The 20,113-nt window shown below is 43.3% G+C and overlaps 1 protein-coding gene across 3 annotated transcripts in view; it reads left to right on the top strand.

The window, feature by feature from the left end:
* The window catches only part of LOC124616141 (E3 ubiquitin-protein ligase LNX-like), a 676,831-nt gene that overhangs the window by 634,877 nt on the left and 21,841 nt on the right, over positions 1–20,113 (top strand). For 2 of the 3 annotated variants that reach the window (XM_047144414.1, XM_047144415.1), the window contains one exon: positions 17,275–17,504. In XM_047144414.1, coding sequence (XP_047000370.1) covers positions 17,275–17,504 — 230 coding nt within the window. Of the gene's footprint in view, positions 1–3,720; positions 3,882–17,274; positions 17,505–20,113 lie in introns of those variants that run through there. The other variant, XM_047144416.1, reaches the window with a different exon arrangement.

The following is a 20,113-nucleotide window of genomic DNA, read 5'->3' on the forward strand; positions in this document are numbered from 1 at the left end:
AAAAAGTTCAAAGAAGGGCAGCACGTTTTGTATTATGGAGAAATAGGGCAGACAGTGTCACAAACATGATACAGGATTTCGGGTGGACATCTTTAAAACGAAAACGTTTATCGTTGCGGCGGAATTTTCTCGCGAAATTTCAATAACCGACTGTCTCCTCCGAATGCAAAAATATTTTGTTGACGCCGACATACATAAGGAAGAACGATCGTCATAATTAAATAAGGGAAATCAGAGCTCATACAGAAAGATGCAGGTGTTCGTTTTTTCCGCGCGCTGTTCGAGAGTGGTTAATAGAGAATTAGTGTGAAGGTGGTACGATGAACCTTTTGCCAGGCACTTAAGTGTAGCCATTTAGATGTAGATTTAGATAATCACAGCTCTGAAATGCGCCGTTGTGGAGCTACGACCATGAAACATAAGCCAATCACCAGTGAGACGTGGAAATTTGTAAGGCCCTGTCCAACAGGGCAGTTTTATCAGAGCAAGCTGCTGTTGTGTTGCTAGATATTTCTCATTGTATCTTATATTAGGATTTCTTCCTTTTCGTTCGCATGTGGAGTGTGGGAAGAATGAGTGATTAACTGCATCTATGAGCGTTGCAGTTAGTCTGATCTTGTCCTCACGCTGTCTGTGGGAGGTAGTGATATATTGCCACACTCCTCACTTAATACCTACTTTCCGAAACAGTCTCTGACGCAAATCCAAAGTTTATCTAGTTTTGACTGTTTAACGCAATGAACTTGAGCTAATTTAATCACTCTGTGAGCTAGTCGGCTGGGACATGTTACGATAATGACGTCTGTACGCAAATCTCCGATTAGAAACTATTGTAAGGGTGTAACTCCACAACAATAAGGCCCAGTGGCTAAGCATCAGACGACGACAAAAGCTCATGCATGAATCCTCGGTCGTTCCTAGGACTTTTTGTGGATTATTGCTTTTCTCACCACTGGCAAAGACTGTAAATATGAACTGCCAAGTTTCGGCCTGGTTCGTAAGCCTTATAAACTGTAGGTCCCCTTATAAATTGAGTAAGTCAGTTCTAATGTATGAACAAAGTAAAGGCATATCATTTCCAATGTGATCATGTCCAGTAAAGCACTGCAGTGTTCAATCCAACCTTCGGTTCAGAACGGCTTTACATCTCATCTCAGGAAAGATTCATTACCGACTGGAAAATTTTCTTAACTTTACGTCTCGTCTCCAATTCTACGCTGAACTTCATGTTAAGTTTGTTTTTCTTCCTCCTGCACCACGCAGACATGAAAAATATATTTGATAAATAGCCCTCTCTAATAAATTAGCTTCAAAAATATTATTCTATGCTATACTGATGTAACGGATGTAAGTGTAGACGTTTCTGTTGGTGACTGAGGATAGTGTATTGAAGAACATTAAATTAGTATTTACTTCATTTGCAGACTAATGGTTATAGCTATTAGTAGCAGCAGGTTTTTAGGTTAGTACATCCAAGTGTATGTGGCAACAGCAAGCCATTAACGCTTGTTTTTCCCTGAGCAGCAGGTCAGGCGTTGAAATGTGGCGCATGGACTCAAAACAGTACTTACTGACAGGCATAGTCCACTTAGTGGTGCAGCTACGGCTGTGCATAAAACGCTGGGTCGTAAAGTTTGTGATGCGTTTGTGGGAAGACTGTTCAGTGCAGAAGAAAATCAACTTGAACACTGATGTGTGCTATTAAGGGACCATATATAAAACTATGTGCACTATGCCCGTTACATCCTGTATAGACAGCCTCCGATTATCTACCGTAACATGCAATAGAGAATGCATCCAAAAAGACTGAAAATTTAAGCCAACAACGGAAACGGAATTCCGGCAGTCAAGGAAAATGTGACTAGACGGCATAACCCGCCTAATAGACATTAAAAGTAGTAGCTGGACAGCTAAAAAAGCGACTATGGCTGAAGTAGAGAGGATATAAAATGCATACTGGCAACAACAAGGAAAGCGTTTCTGAAAAAGAGAAATTTGTTAACATCGAATATGAATTTAGGCGTTGGAAAGTAGTACAGACAATACGATACTGAATTGTGCTACAGAATAATGATGAAGGTTAGACGGGTAGATCGGGTAACTAATGAGGAGGTCATGAATCGAAATGGTGGAAAAATTTATAGTAAAGTTGTTGATAATTCTTCCGGGTTATATGGCCGTGGTCCATGGAATTCTTCTATTGCTAACGTTTCGTCCAATACTACGTTGGGGTACTCAAACAAAGAAATTAATAGAGTGTTAAGACCTAAGTACAGCAGGCCAAAGGACAAGGATGGTACACAGCAATGGAAGAATACAGTGTCTTCACCTTCCATTAGTAAGGTTACAGATCGAATCGGCAAAATTTTGCTGAAACATAAAGTGAAACCGGTATTCAAACCTACCAGAAAAATAGGACAAGAACTTCGTTCTGTTAAAGATAGAAGGCCACCATTATCATCTAGCGGTGTGTATAAAATTCCGTGTACTTGTGACAAAGTCTATATTGGTACTACGAAAAGAAATGTGAATACGAGGGTAAAGGAGCATAAAAGTCTTTGCCGACTGGGAAGAATAGATAAATCGGCCGTTGCGGAACATGCACTTCAGTCAGGTGACCATGTAGTTAAGTTTCTGAAACTAAAGTTTTAAGTGCTACCACGAACTATTATCCACGACTGCGTAGGGAGGATATTGAAATTTTAATAGAAAAGAAGAGGCCTTGAAATTAAGCAAGATATGGACAGTGGCGTTACAGAATCGATAAGTGATTTTTATCTATGACGGACTATTATCGATAGTTACATTTTATCTTTGACTAGTTTTCTCTCTGCTACTATGTGCAAGCTAGACCACGCCCATTTTTCCTCGGTATTTAGGCCGCTCTCCGACGCCCGACTCGTCAGTCGGCAGGACTCAGCAGGACCAGCCATACCTCTGAAGATGTCCAACGTAGTATTGGACGAAACGTTAGGAATAGAAGAATTCCATGGACCACGGCCGTATAACCCGGAAGAATTGTCAACAACAGTACCATCCAATCGTGAAAGCCTTCATTGTATAATTTATGGTACAACTTGTCTAAAAGAAGGGATCAGTTGATAGGACACATGCTGAGACATGAAAGAATCGAATTTGGTAATTGAGGGAAGCGCGCTGAGTAAAAATTGTGGAGGGAGATTAAGGCTTGACTACAGGAAACTGGTTCAGATGGATATGGGATGCAATAATTATGCAGGTATTGTACAGGGTAGACTACTATGAAGAGTTGTGTTAAATAAGACCACAGCAGTGACGAGATGGAAAGCGAAGGAGGGGGAACTCAGTTCCTTGTGTGCTCACGAAGGGCTTAGTGCCGAAGTAAGTTGTAGCAGAAGTCGAAAAATGCAACTGAGAACCTCACCGCCCTCACGATTGTCATGGACACACCGGCGTCTGTCTTTTGGATTTTCCCACAGCGCGGACCATCAAAAGCAGCGAAATTTCCAAACCGGTGGTTTATTTGATCTGCAACCTGCGCACGTGCAACACGCCAAGGCGGGGCGTGCGGCGTACCCGGTGTGACGGCACGTTCTGCGAAACTGCGCGTCGACTCGTTGTTATTGCTGGCCGCGTGCTCCGCCGGAGTGGGGGCGGCGGTGTTCCGTTGTTTGTTGGGAAAGCCGCGGCAGGAATGCCGCGCAGCCAGTTGCTGCGACATTCGCACGCACAACCACTAGTAGCGTCTCAGCTGTCGTCGACTTCTCTTCGAATTCGTGTGATTTATCATGACGTTTGACTGTTTAGCTAGACGTCGCAGAATTGTGATGGAATTTCGGTAGGACAGGCCTGACGTAAACGTCCAACCACGATGCGGTGCTCCGAAATGTAGACATCATTAGGTGAGTACGACTATTAGTGTTGGCTGCATCTAGTCACTGCAGTATGCCGTCTCCGAAGAATGCGTAGTGTAGCCGCTATAATTCGACCTGCCCGTTGAACTGAGACGAAAAATAACACCAATTGCTATCTCTGTACAGAGTGTTTTTAAACTCCCCGCACGAACTCGTAGGACCATACAGCAACCAGCAAACGTACCAAAGCTACGGGCCACCTGCTCTCGAATTTTTCTGGGGTAATTTATCCGTTAGTAGTTTTGAAATGGAAATAACAGCACTGATTCGTATTACCTGCACATGACTGTGCAATATTTTTAAGGCACTGGAAATAATAAATCGTTGACAAATCTGATTTTCAGTTGTACGAAGAGTACGATCGACGTAATTCTGTTTCATTTAACCACATTTCACATTTTACATCTTGGCGCTAGACTTTCGTTTGCATAGTCCCTTGTGGTATGCTGCACAACGTTACGGTCTTGCGCCACAATATTGGCGACAGAGATTATTTTCTGTACGTTGCTAACAAAGCTCGTCTCTAAATCCTTAGCTGATAAAAAGCGGTTGGCATAATCTTATGTGTTTTAGAATGCACCATATTCTGTTAACACGTATACTATTATACAGTACCGTTTGCTATTTAAATTGACCTGTGTTATGTTCTTGTCTTTGAATTTAAGCGAACTTGTAACATGCAAGCTGCAAAATACGCGCTTGTGGATTGGCACTTTAATACACCATCTTCCGACATCAAATGGCGCTCAGCGAAAACAGACAATCAAAGTACTCCCGAAGTCTGATAGGTATTCTTTTGAATTGAGGTTCGTAATGATCGACACGACTTAGTACTGTTTTTTGAGATATTTTTCTTCATTCCTTCAACACGTGTTTGAATGTTTAAGTCAGTCAGATGAGTTAGTATTCTTATTCTCTTCCGCCGAATGTTGCAGCGTTCCGTTTCCAGCTTCTACCATTAATCAGAAGTAGATTAGACTTCCAGGCTGTGTGTAGCCACTATTTATTGTATGGAACCGAATTATTTACTACGTCGACAATTATTGTTCTCGCATCTCGTGGTCGTGCGGTAGCGTTCTCGCTTCCCACGCCCAGGTTCCCGGTTTCGATTCCCGGCGGGGTCAGGGATTTTCTCTGCCTCGTGATGGCTGAGTGTTGTGTGATGTCCTTAGGTTAGTTAGGTTTAAGTAGTTCTAAGTTCTAGGGGACTGATGACCATAGATGTTAAGTCCCATAGTGCTCAGAGTCATTTGAACCAATTATTGTTCTATCGAGAGATAGACGTGGCTGTAACAATTTACAATCTACTTCGAGACATTCTGCATAATTCAGAGCCTGTAACGACCGGCTATTGTCAGTTCTGCTCGCCGGTAACTCTAGCGATGGTAAAAATCTGGAGCAGCGGTTACTAGTAAGTGAGAACATAAGCACCTGATAACTTTGTCAGTCTCAGCGTATAGAGGGTCTCAATAGGTAGCGCCCGAAAAATTTATTTCAGTTTTTACGATGGAGAGACTTATTCATAAACAGTTTTAATTTCCACATCATAGGAGCTAATAACAATGAACTGTAACGGGCAGTTGTAGAATCCTGAATAATGTTGGTTGTGTAGCTCAGGCAACGATTTAAAGATCAGTGTGCATAGCATTTATTAGCTCTTAAATTAGTAAAATAATGTTTTTATTGAACGTTACCTTTACATGCTTTATGAAAGTAAAATAATAATTTAAAAAAAAGGGTACATATTGTTGAAATAAACCGGCCATGCCTAGGACGTGCAATGTGTGGTGTGTAGAAAAGAGTGCCGATACTAACTTGTATCGGGAGATGCATCCTTTACAGGAACAGCCCTGTAAATATTGTGATCCATTCAGGACGAAAGAAGGGTATTTACTTACTGGACTTCGTGCAGTTACGGCATTTGTTGCAAACTAAGGAATGAAGTATCTAGCGTAGGCCACTGCTGTAGTAGCGGAGCATATCATCAATGGAAGGAGCGGCACCGACTGTACTATGGGACTAGTTCTATTTATTTCATAGCACTGTGCTTTGTTACCACATTATTTAGATGACTACAGACGTAGTAATTAGCCCAGTCACTGAAATTCTCAGATACGTGACGTGTAGACATGTGACAAGAAAAGTAAAAAGCGACAAATACACTCCTGGAAATTGAAATATGAACACCGTGAATTCATTGTCCCAGGAAGGGGAAACTTTATTGACACATTCCTGGGGTCAGATACATCACATGATCACACTGACAGAACCACAGGCACATAGACACAGGCAACAGAGCATGCACAATGTCGGCACTAGTACAGTGTATATCCACCTTTCGCAGCAATGCAGGCTGCTATTCTCCCATGGAGACGATCGTAGAGATTCTGGATGTAGTCCTGTGGAACGGCTTGCCATGCCATTTCCACCTGGCGCCTCAGTTGGACCAGCGTTCGTGCTGGACGTGCAGACCGCGTGAGACGACGCTTCATCCAGTCCCAAACATGCTCAATGGGGGACAGATCCGGAGATCTTGCTGGCCAGGGTAGTTGACTTACACCTTCTAGAGCACGTTGGGTGGCACGGGATACATGCGGACGTGCATTGTCCTGTTGGAACAGCAAGTTCCCTTGCCGGTCTAGGAATGGTAGAACGATGGGTTCGATGACAGTTTGGATGTACCGTGCACTATTCAGTGTCCCCTCGACGATCACCAGTGGTGTACGGCCAGTGTAGGAGATCGCTCCCCACACCATGATGCCGGGTGTTGGCCCTGTGTGCCTCGGTCGTATGCAGTCCTGATTGTGGCGCTCACCTGCACGGCGCCAAACACGCATACGACCATCATTGGCACCAAGGCAGAAGCGACTCTCATCGCTGAAGACGACACGTCTCCATTCGTCCCTCCATTCACGCCTGTCGCGACACCACTGGAGGCGGGCTGCACGATGTTGGGGCGTGAGCGGAAGACGGCCTAACGGTGTGCGGGACCGTAGCCCAGCTTCATGGAGACGGTTGCGAATGGTCCTCGCCGATACCCCAGGAGCAACAGTGTCCCTAATTTGCTGGGAAGTGGAGGTGCGGTCCCCTACGGCACTGCGTAGGATCCTACGGTCTTGGCATGCATCCGTGCGTCGCTGCGGTCCAGTCCCAGGTCGACGGGCACGTGCACCTTCCGCCGACCACTGGCGACAACATCGATGTACTGTGGAGACCTGACGCCCCACGTGTTGAGCAACTGCACATACGGTTCACGTCCACGCTGTCGCGGCATGCTACCAGTGTTAAAGACTGCGACGGAGCTCCGTATGCCACGGCAAACTGGCTGACACTGACGGCGGCGGTGCACAAATGCTGCGCAGCTAGCGCCATTCGACGGCCAACACCGCGGTTCCTGGTGTGTCCGCTGTGCCGTGCGTGTGATCATTGCTTGTACAGCCCTCTCGCAGTGTCCGGAGCAAGTATGGTGGGTCTGACACACCGGTGTCAATGTGTTCTTTTTTCCATTTCCAGGAGTGTATTTTCATGAGTGAAAGTTTGGCGTAACCAGTAACGTTTCCGCTCGCGCTATTGCTTACGTCTCGTTAGTCTGTAAGTGGCATATTTTAAGAAACATTCAGTTTGTTTGAAGCATATGATAGTAATTTTAAGAAGTTTATCCAAAAAGTGATAGTGGATTCTGTGAAGTCCTCTGCCTCCTCTCCTATATGGAGCGGGAATAAAAATTTTGAGGGGTGCCAATGACATTGTAATTCTCTCCAAGACGACGAAGGACGTGAAAGAGCAGATAAACGGAACGGATCTTGTCTGGAAAACAGGTTATAAGACAAATAACAACAAAAGTAGAACAGGAGTAATGGAATATTGTCGAGTTAAATCAGTAGATCCTGAGGGAATAAGAGTGGGATGTGAGATACTACACGTAGTAGAGTTTTGTTATTTGGACCACAAACTAATCGATGATGCAAGGTAAGATAGCAAGAGAATAGTTTATGAAGAATAGAAGTTTGTTGCCATCGAATACAAATTTAAATGTTAGAAAGTCTGTTTTGGAGATATTCGTCTGGAGTGTAGACTTCTGTGGAAGTGAAACATGAACGAAAACGGTTCAGGCAAAAAGAGAATAGAAGGCTTTGAAACGTGGTGCTACAGAAGAAAGCTGATCAGACGGGTAGATTAAATAACTAATGAAGAGGTACCGAATGGAACGGAGGAAAAAAGGGAGATCAGTTGACACGAAATTTCCTAAGGCATCAAGGAAATAGTCAGTTTGATTATGGAGGGAAGTGTGGGAGATACAAATTGTAGAGGGAAACCAAGGCTGAATACAGAAAGCAGGTTCAAACGGATGTAGGTTGCAGTAATTATGCAGAGATGACGAGACTTGCATAAGACGGACTAGCGTGGACAGCTGCACCTAACCAGTCTTCAGACTGTAGACAGCAGTGACAACCGCAACAAAATTGGAGAAGATGGCGCGTCTAGCTAGTTTTTAGGAAGACTTGAGCAGTATACGCGGACAAACTCAGCATTCGGTGAAATAATGCTGCCCACCCCCTTTTTTTTTACTGAGTGTTCTTGCGAAACGCAGATTTTACATTTCCCGGCATGCTTAGCAACCGTAAAAACTTCTTATGGCCACGTAAGCGATACTCCAGCCACAGGTCCACACACTCCTTCCGGTATTTTGAAACGAACATGTGATGGGATGAGGTTAACTCGACTAAACAAACGTTGTCAGTAACTTTCTCCAGTGCTGTGTCTGTTGAGCTACGGCCGAATTCTTTTTTTACGCTAGTCTTGAAAAAACAACTGCGATGGGTTGCAGGTGTATGTTCAGCAATTTGTCGCATGTTTCGCTCAACTCTTTCGTTCCCACGGAAATTAAGTCCGACGTCGGTTTAAAGTGGAAGCTTTCATCACCAGTGTCTGGCTAACTTCGCGTTAGTAGTTCCTAGAAACCGTTTTGCAGCACTTCGTGCCTCATGTAGAACACTTCCTCTCATTTGTCATTCCGCAGAATACCTTTAAGAGGCGAAGTAAAAGAGCTCTTGGTTACATACCGTCAGTAATTGTGCAGTACGTTCTAAAACTGAGAGCTAACTTTGTAATGATAAATGAGGAACATTATATCGGAGGAGGGCCGCTATTATTGTTACTTCCTCCAGAAACCTTTCTGTGTACGTAAATGTATGAAATTTCTAAGAAATCATTTTTAATTTCTGGAAGTCTGGTAGCATACCTTCTGGGAATTTCTCTTTTAAACTGAGGAATATATTATACGTGTCAATAGTTGAAGCACGGTTTAATACGAAATAGTAATTCTTTCATGAGAAAAACTTCGAGCTATTTCTCATTGAATATAGGGCTGGTGCGAAAGTTCGTAGTGCTTTTTGTGTTGCGTGTTGATATTACAGTTGTTTGGGTTTGTTATTTTTTATTTGTAGTTCACTGTTGCTATTTGAGTTTACATATTGTCATTTTCTGACTTGGAGATAATGAGTGGGGTAGAAAATGGGGTGCCAAGTGGAGAAATGGGAGCGTTTCCGACATAATGTTCCGACTGAGTTCAGTAGAGAGGTGACAGCAGCGGAGGCAGCCAGAAACATGCATCGGTGTGTGGGGCTAAAGCTATTGGACAGAACACGGCAAGAAAACGGTTTTCTTTTTTTAAAGAGGATCGTTTTGACATTAGCGCCTCTACGCGTTCAGGAAGACCTTCGGTGTTTGATGGACATCGTTTGGATGCATTACTCCATCGCATTAATCCATAATGATACACGTCAGTGTACTCGAGAACTGGCTGATGTGATGAACTGCTATCATTCCATCATCGTGCGACGTTTGCATGCAGTGGAGAAGGTTCAAAAATCGGTGTTGTACCGCATGCTCTAAACCAAAATCACAGCGGGTGGTCATATGTGCATCTCAGTTTGCTCATCAATTGGCTCGTGAACGACACCGACCATTTCTATCTTGTATCGTTATTGGTGACAAGAAATGATGACGTTATGCTAACATAAGGAAAAGAAAGGAATGGTTGGATCCAAACAAAACAGCAGCTCCCCATACAAAGAGCTTCGCGCCTCCACAAAAGATAATGTTATGCATCTGATGGAACGGCGACGGTGTGGTGTGCTATGAATTGCTTCCCTGAGACATTTATTTTCAACAACTGAAACGTCTTGTAGACGCACATCAAATACTACAGGCAGATTGCGTGAAATGATGCTAATCCGCGTCATCGCTCGCCCACATTTTGCTAGACCCACACAAAAAAAAGACCCTATACATGATCTAGGTTGGGAAGTCATTCCGCACCCACCTTATTCACCTGATTTTGCACCCTCACATTTTCTCCTTTTCCGCTCTCGATCGAACAGCCTTCAAGAAACCTCCTTTCCGGATGAAAATGCGCTCCGAACATGGTTCTTCGCCTGAACACCACGTGATTTCTGCAATCGCGAAATCGAAAAATTACCCCAGCGATGGCAGACGGTTATAAATAGTGAAGGAGAATATATTATTGATGGTAATGTTTGTTATACTTATGGAAAAAACCTAGGAACGAAAGCAGCCACTTAATATACAAGTGGTATGCACACAAAAATTTTCCTCCCTTTCTTTTTCCCAAGAATATGCCTCTTAATACCTCATAGTGCAGTTACGAGTTAGACTCAAAACATTTAATTACTTTAAACAATTAGATATTAAAAATAATTAAGGGGAAAATGACATCAAACAATAATATTTAGGTTCTTAGTCCACTCTAACTATGTCACCCCTTCTAATTAATTCAGGACTATTCGAGAAATTGTTTAGAAAATGTAACAAACCTTGTTGTAATTTGTGTTTTATGGATGCACAAAGATTTGTGAGAGCCAGTGTGACGGATGTTTTTACAAGTATCACCGTCCTATCGCAAGAAATAGCTAAAGGTCTCCTAGACTGCTGTCTCTCAAACTAGGCGTATTTGTAAAGCCGCAGGATCATGACCCACATTTCAAAACAGAATAATACCGGTACTTGATAAGAAATTACGTCTTCCAGTCTACGCTGTGACTAAGCCATTTCTACGCGGAGGTCTCGCACGTTATGCAGCAGAACTCCAATGAAGTTTGAAAGGTGGGAGAGAGATACTGGCGAGTAGGTCGCGAGACGCGCGTGGTTGGCTCAGTTGGTAAGAGCGTTGTTCATGGAAGGTATAATTCCTGGATCAAGTCCTGATCCGGTATATCGTTTTAACCTTCCAGGAAGTTACAATTATGATATAAGGTATGCATTACCAGACGTGACCTTTGCGCAGGCCTCTGTGCCCCTTACAGCTAATTTCAGTTCATTGAGTTTAAGACTTGTAAGTGCTTCGTATAAGATATTCCAGTTTTGTTGTAGAATGCATTTCCTGAGCTGCTGAGAATAGTTCCCGAATTCCTGTGTTAGCGAAATTCAAAGTGCCTGCTAATCCCTTGCCATCAAGAACAGCGAAACTGCGGTCTGAATTGTGCGCTTATGCGATAGCGGGAAATGAATGTTCTGGAGCAATTGTTTCACACAAACGAAATTTTTTCATATACTTTGTTAGCTGTACATTGTAATGATTATAATCGCCATTCATATATGTCAACAGTTAGTTCCATTGTCTCTGGTTTCGACGCATTCTTCCACAGAGGCGATCATAAAAGTACTGGATGCCTTCACGGGATCTGGTGTCCGGCTGTACTTTCACATGCTGTCATAGTTGCTCAAATAATGTTGCCAGTAATGCACATCTCATGTAAAACATCTGCTCGACTGGATAGAAGTCTCGTGATCGTGTTGAGCATAGGACTTGAACTTCCAGGAGAGAGCACTGTCTGACGTTAGGTGTCGGCACGTTCATTGCCCTGTTGGAAAGAGCACATCCCCCTGGCCTAAGGAATGGCAACTGACTCGACACAGTAATGATCTAGATGTATCCTTCACTCTTATGTGCTGTCTTATCAGACACTGCAAGTGTACGGCTGTTATAAGCTATGGTTTCCCCACATGACACCTGTGGGTCACGCTACATGTTGCTGTCTTCTGTAACCGATAGTTTTACACTCGACTGTCGACGCCACTCTCAAAAATGATCGTCATTGATGCGAAGACAGAATCTACTCTTATCACTAAACACAATTTTGGATCAGTGGCGTCATTTGTTACACCGTCGGAGACAGACCGTACTGTTATGACGTGTGGGAGGAAGCTACTATTGTTGCCCGTAGTTCACGTCCCGGTATGGCAAGTTCGTTCTACAGTGAGGATAACGACAAGTGGCACTTCCACCTCATATTGAAATCGTAAGCAGTTGACTTCTACATGTTTGTAAGAACTGAAGTACGGTACGATGACTTACTTCTGTGGCACGCAGTCACATAACCGCGGAGAAAGTTGGTGTGCTCTGCAGCAAAAGTGCAACCACAGTCATCCCTACGTGCCACAGAACGTAGATGACGCCACTGTGCCCACCTTCGCTCTTATTCAGGACTGCTAAACGTCGCTGTGAACTAAAAGACAAAAATAAAACTTCTCCCAATTCTCGTTATGGAAAGGGGCAAACCCTAAAAAGAAACGAAGACAAAGGATACTAGGAGATTCACGTTAGTAATTTAGCGCTACATAATAATTGTTGGCTAGTAATTTAATGTACTAGAAGTAACGGAGTGCCATAAAAGAAAATCGATTTCCTCAGGAAAAAATCAGAGAATTTAAACATTGTACCGTAGTTACATAAAAGCGACAGGCGGGTAAATGCCCCACACATACCAAGATATCAAACTAGAGAACATGAGCACACTGCCTCAGATCAGTATTTCAAAATGCTGGTTGTAGCCATAATGCAATTCAATGTTAATGCTCTTTGAATGGTCAAGCTGCAAACTGTCTAGTCCGGTGGCCTTTTTTTACTAACTAAAATGACAAAGAAATCATCCATAAAGATGATAAACGTCAACAGATTTTTTTATCTACAATCGAAAGAAAATTTGTTTTATGATGCATCAGAGACCCGAACCTCATCTGATTAAAATATAAAATAATAATATTTAGCAGAACAGTTTTTAGGTCGTTATAAAATATTAATGGAACAACTCGCAATTTGTTTTTTTTTTTTTTTTTCTTTTTCACTCCTAAATACGAAATTTTTCTACCAAGAAGAGTCGGACGAATCTGTTAACATGAGAATAATATTTAATAAATAACATGAAATATTCTTATCACCTAAAAACTTCTACATACTTACCGACACAGAACAGCAATGTAAAAAGTACAAGGTTCATGTCACGATACAGAAATAGAGAAAGATGGTAGCGTTCCTAGTGGCCTGGCAATGAACTTCGAATATTGGAGAAAACCCGTATTCTTTTTTTGCGAAATACGAGTATTAGATGATAATATTTTTCATTTGTACTTTATGGTTGGACTTCGTAGTTTGGTAATAAAGTATGTGCTTGGGTTTTGTGAGGTCGCAAAGTAGGTCGTAATAGTATGTGACTGAGATTTCTCAAATACAGGATTACGGTAACTTCTCCACCAGTTATGTGAAGTTTCACAAATGACACAGGTGGTCGCCTTTGATTTCAGATTATTTATTTGTAAAATCCAATACTATAATCTCGACGCTGTGGCCATTATCAAGTGAAAATAAGTTTGCTTTGGCACACACAAAAACCTAAAGGCCAACTGACATGACATAGAAGCTGATTTCGTCGCATTGTGTACCCGATTACGACTTCTTGTATCTATTGCACTCTTTGAAATGCACTGTCAATCTGTTGTTCGCATTCTGATTAATTTTTGCTCACATCCGTAATACTGGGTGGGATAACCGTGGAGGTAGCTCCATGTGGATAACTGATTTCACATTTGTTGTTGTTTCATGTAAAACAAAAGATGGTTTCGTTGCATGGTTTCCGTGTGTCCCTGTATATTTAACATGTCTGTGTATTAACTACTGTATTTAAATACATAGTAAGTATATTGCTCAAATTGCCCATTATTTTTGTTCGTATTCGTTTTTCGTACATCCTTACATTTGATGGAAAAAAATGGCTCTGAACACTATGGGACTTAACATCTGAGGTCATCAGTCCCCTAGAACTTAGAACTACTTAAACCTTACTAACTTAAGGACATCACACAAATCCATGCCCGAGGCAGGATTCGAACCTGCGACCGCATTTGATGGAGAACTCCTAAATTTTTAATAGGAGTCGGAGGATGATTCTAATACGTTGATTTCTGCTAAAATGTATTCTCTGTAGTACGTTCTAATAATGTATGAACACATTTGCGCAGATTGCATTTGCATGGAACAATGCTCTAGTCACCGAGTCCACAACACGTACTCGTTTTCGTCTACATCTATACTCTGCAAAGCACTGTGAAGTGGCACTCAGTGGCAAGAAGCAACCCCATTCAACGTAGAATTAGTACATGCTCATTCTGTGACTAATAAAATTGAATACCATTTCTGTCAAAGGCCGCTAACATGTAGATCTCCATTTAAATGCGATGAAGTACGAAAAACGTACGCGAAGAAAAATAAAGTAGAATATGAGCAATACACTTACAACGCCTTTAAATCGAGAAATTTACGTACAGATTAGCAGGGAGGAACAAATGTCCATAGAACACCATGCGACGAAACCAACTATTTTATATTAAACAAAAACAAATATGGTATCACTTATTCCACCCAATATTACGGATGCGAGCAAAAACCAAGCACAATACGAGCAACGTAGTCACAGTTCAATTCAAAGAATGCGATAAACACACGAAACCGTAATCAGGAACACAATGCTGCGAGACCAGCATCTGTTCTGAATGAAACGAAAATAAATATACTAATATAAAAGACAAAATTATACATTAAGAAACCGACATGATACACTTGCAGCGCTCCAAGTGGACTGACAGCGAACCGAGATTTGTTACCGGAAATCCCTGCAAGAGTTTCATCTCCGTGGTTAACGCCCGTGTTGAAATGAATGAGGCACTTTCAGAGCGGTGGCAGCGGTGCCTCGGAAACGACTCTGTCATCGAGAGGTGTTCATCTAGTGATCAGCGACTCCAGACGTCGTTTCACACTTTTTTCCTCATGTTTTCCTCCTCTCTGCTATATTATGAAAGGTGACGGAGTTAGCTTTCCTGTAAACGAATGTTATGCAGAGTTGACAAAAAAATTGACAATTATGTTCGGAACTCCGTAGCATCATAATTTATCACAATTTGCAGTTGTAGCTGCTTGTCAATGAGTTACAGAAATCACTTAAGGACGTAATTTTTTAGGAGCTAACGTCTATGATGTAGTAGTGATGAGCGTCACTGGTAAATTTCAATAATTAGTTCACATTTACTGTCGTGGAAATGCCAGGAAGGGGACCCTCTCATTCACAGTTGGATTCTACTTGAACAAAAGTAAGCAGCGAAAATTACATATGGTGTCAAAATGAAAGGCTTTCAGTGCGCTCCCTGTGACACAAACCTCTATCTCTGTACACTGCTGGTCATTTAAACTGCAACACCAGTAAGTAGCAAATAATGAAATTTTATTTATTGTGCGTGTATACTACAGCAAGAGAAATGCATGATTACATTTGTACGAGATTCACGGGAACACAGAGTGCGAAATTTACTGCACAGGCCTGCCACCTCTGGTAGCAAAAACAAGTGTAACCCAACCGGGCATCGAGTCGAACCGAGCTTGGATGACACATAAGGGTACGTCATTTCACGTTGTTTCAACTCTCTGCCGGATTTCATCAATCGTAGTGGCTAGCGCGTGGTGGCGTGCCAGCCTCTCAGCAACTCATGACCAGATGTTTTCAACAAGTGAGAGGCCAGGGTAACAGTCGAACACCCTTTGAATCGACATAGGGTAGAACAGCACCGGTAACATGAGGTATTTCATTGTCTTACTGAAAGACAGTCACGAGGACATCGAAGACAGGGCACAACAAACGGTCTTAAAACGTCAGAAATTTAAGTACTGCTGTTCAAATTACTGGCTATGCGAACCACAAGCTATAGTGGAATGTGGCAGCAGCATCACGTCAGCTGATGGGTCCATATGACAAGGATGAATGCATAGAGGCAACGTTCGTTTTCCTCGGAGTCTCTGAAGACACACACATCCATCTTGAGGCTGTATGCTGAACCGGCACACGTCTGAAACGACGTGAGGTGCCATTCATGTGTGCAATGTTGCAGGCGGGCGCACCGATTGTCGGCGCACCTCTCTACTGCTTCATCAAGAGAATAATCTACATTTGTCTCCGTGCTGACGGTCCATGGTGCTCCAAACGTCGCGGTCCATGGTGCTCGGGATGTCGTGTCATTGTACAGTGGATACTTGTCTTGCTGCAAAGAAGTGAGTTTATGGACTCAAGCTATGTGACGCGTCTGTACGATCCTGAACGGCCGAGCGAACAATGAATGTGTCCTCTTGGGTACTACTCTCACGAAACCGCGGAGATCAAGCATGACGTTGGCCATCGATAACCCATCAATTCCATACTAGCATGTCAGTCGTGGGATCCCGACGAACACGGACAGTATCGCTGAACGAAAACAGCAGTTTCCATAGGCCACAATCGAGCCACTATCTGAGTCCAACGCGTACTGGTAGACGTTTCTCTATCTTACACCAGGCATAACACGATCTTCTGACCAAACAAACAACATTCACATACTTTTACCGAATGAGATACTTGCCACGTAATATTTCCTTACATACAGAATGTCATAATCATCATCCTTCTTTCAAGGATTAAACTGTTACCTGTTCCGAACTGGAAATTGTACGTGGGCGATAGGCATTTCAGACAAGAAGGGAAAAGAAGCTTTTGAATTGTGATGTTATAGAAGAATTCTAATGGGTATATCGAATAACAAATAAGATGACACAAAATGGAACTGGAAAAAAATTTGCGGCACAACTTGGCTAAAAGAAGGGATCGGCTGATAGGACATATCCTGAGGCATCAAAGAATTATCAGTTTCGTAGTTGTAGACGGAGACTAAGGCTTGAATGCAGTGAGCAGAATGGATGTAGGTTGAGGCTTGCAAAGGATAGACTCGCATGGAGAGCCGCATTAAAACCAATCTTCTGACTGAAGAAGACGACGACGACAACGGCGACGACGACAACAACAACAGTCGGCTTATCGAGAGTCAGCACATAACTGGTATTGACAATCTACGCAAAACTGACCTGAAAGCATTGACAGAGTAATGCGCGTTCCTTTGTCTCCATTGAACTTGTGTAATGTAACGTTTCTGCGTCTTTCCAACAACGACCACATGGTCCAGTAGTACGAGAGCTCCATTCTGACGCTTCTGTTTGTTGGGCCTACAGACATGTCACCGGTGAGGTGGCGGCGGCCGGAGGCGCGCTGCTGGTCACCACAACGCAGCAACAAGGTGCACCCCTCCCCGGAGCACCTGCAAACGCCTGCCTCTGGCGCTGGGGCCAGCGCTGCCTGCCGTGAGAAGAGGAACCCACTACTCGAGCGCGTCAAGACAACGCGCCTCTCCTGCTTCTCCCAGGATGACTGCCGCCGTGGCCTGCTGCTCGATGGCTCGCAGGTCAGTCCTTAGTTTCAGTGGTTAGGCCAGCTGTTCGTTTTTACGTACTCACATTGATACTTGTTTGTGTCATTATTGATTCTACTTCAAAATGGATATACGTAAAATCATAGTAGCAGCTTATTCGAAACCCGCCATTGCAATAGATTGTAGGAAAGTAGAAGTACTGGCCTGATACAAAAATACTTCTTTGCTCACTAATCCTGCTTGTTCGTCTCGTTACATGAACAATTTTTTACTAATATACCGACAACCTTCGTAGTACATTCAGTCCCCTATGTAGTTAGTTGTCAACAGTTAATCACAGCCTGAAAGCAACAACAACATTTATAAATATAACTGAAGCAGAAATGATTTACACTATACAGGGTGTTACAAAAAGTTATGGCCAAACTTTCAGGAAACATTCCTCACACACAAAGAAAGAAAATATGTTATGTGGACATGTGTCCGGAAACGCTTACTTTCCATGTTAGAGCTCATTTTACTACTTCTCTTCAAATCACATTAATCATGGAATGCAAACACACAGCAACAGAACGTACCAGCGTGACTTCAAACACTTTGTTACAGGAAATGTTCAAAATGTTCTCCGTTAGCGAGGATACGTGCATCCACCCTCCATCGCATGGAATCCCTGATGCGCTGATGCAGCCCTGGAGAATAGCGTATTGTATTACGGCTGTCCACAGTACGAGCACAAAGAGTCTCTACATTTGGTACCGGGGTTGCATAGACAAGAGCTTTCAAGTGCCCCCATAAATGAAAGTCAAGTGGGTTGAGGTCAGGAGAGCGTGGAGGCCATGGAATTGGTCCATCTCTACCAACCCATCGGTCACCGAATCTGTTGTTGAGAAGCGTACGAACACTTCGACTGAAATGTGCGGGAGCTCCTTCGTGCATGAACCACATGTTGTGTCGTACTTGTAAAGGCACATGTTCTAGCAGCACAGGTAGAGTATCCCGTATGAAATCATGATAACGTGCTCCATTGAGCGTAGGTGGAAGAACATGGGGCCCAATCAAGACATCACCAACAATGCCTGCCCAAACGTTCACAGAAAATCTGTGTTGATGACGTGATTGCACAATTGCGTGCGGATTCTCATCAGCCCACACATGTTGATTGTGAAAATTTACAATTTGATCACGTTGGAATGAAGCCTCATCCGTAAGGAGAACATTTGCACTGAAATGAGGATTGACACATTGTTGGATGAACCATTCGCTGAAGTGTACCCGTGGAGGCCAATCAGCTGCTGATAGTGCCTGCACACGCTGTACATGGTACGGAAACAACTGGTTCTCCCATAGCACTCTCCATACAGTGCCGGGTCAACGTTACCTTGTACAGCAGCAACTTCTCTGACGCTGACATTAGGGTTATCGTCAACTGCACGAAGAATTGCCTCGCCCATTGCAGGTGTCCTCATCGTTCTAGGTCTGCCCCAGTCGCGAGTCATAGGCTGGGATGTTCTGTGCTCCCTAAGACGCCGATCAATTGCTTCGAACATCTTCCTGTCGGGACACCTTCGTTCTGGAAAACTGCCTCGATACAAACGTACCGCGCCACGGCTATTGCCCCATGCTAATCCGTACATCAAATGGGCACCTGCCAACTCCGCATTTGTAAACATTGCACTGACTGCAAAACCACGTTCCTGATGAACACTAACCTGTTGATGCTACGTACTGATGTGTTTGATGCTAGTACTGTAGAGCAATGAGTCGCATGTCAACACAAGCACCGAAGTCAACATTACCTTCATTCAATTGGGCCAACTGGCAGTGAATCGAGGAATTACAGTACATACTGACGAAACTAAAATGAGCTCTAACATGGAAATTAAGCATTTTCGGACACTTGTCCACATAACATCTTTTCTTTATTTGTGTGTGAGGAATGTTGCCTGAAAGTTTGGCCGTGCCGTTTTGTAACACCCTGTATATCTCTCAGCCTTAGTGCGTCACAGAAAGGCTCAAGGTATTTAGAAACACACAAACAGAAATGTTGCTTTACACAATATGTGTGTCACTGTGCCTTTTACCAGATAGACAGCCCGATGAAACCCTCTTAGTCCTAGTTTAACAGCCACAGTCCCACCGCGAATACTGTTTTCCCTCTTCTGGTGCACTCTCATCTTCACCAAATGACTATTTTCATTGTAGCTCTGTGACTATGGAGTAGCAACATATCCACATCGTCTTCCCCGTAGTTCTGCGGATTGTGCTTCAAGTTCTCCAGACAAGAGTTTTGAAACACCTTGCCTCATTTGTCCTTGGCCTTAAATCAATAAACACAGCAAGCATAGTACATTCGTCATCTTCACATGAAGACTGTCATTCAGGGTATTACGTACACAGCACAACTCAATTAACTGATCAGTTTTTCGAAACCCGTAATTGCCTCCCAGTGCGACTGAGACATTCGGAGTTTGCCTCAAAGATGCCTACAACCTTCCTCTGTGATGGTGGAAGAGCGTGACGCCCTGCAACATCACCCTCAGGCTTGGCGACAATTCATACAGCAAGGCGTCAACACATGCGAAAGAAAGTCTGGTGCCCAGAAGTTCATGTGAAGTGTAAACTGAGTTAATGATGTCATATTG

Source organism: Schistocerca americana, chromosome 5, assembly GCF_021461395.2.
Source record: "Schistocerca americana isolate TAMUIC-IGC-003095 chromosome 5, iqSchAmer2.1, whole genome shotgun sequence".
NCBI classification, from domain to species: Eukaryota; Metazoa; Arthropoda; class Insecta; order Orthoptera; family Acrididae; genus Schistocerca; species Schistocerca americana.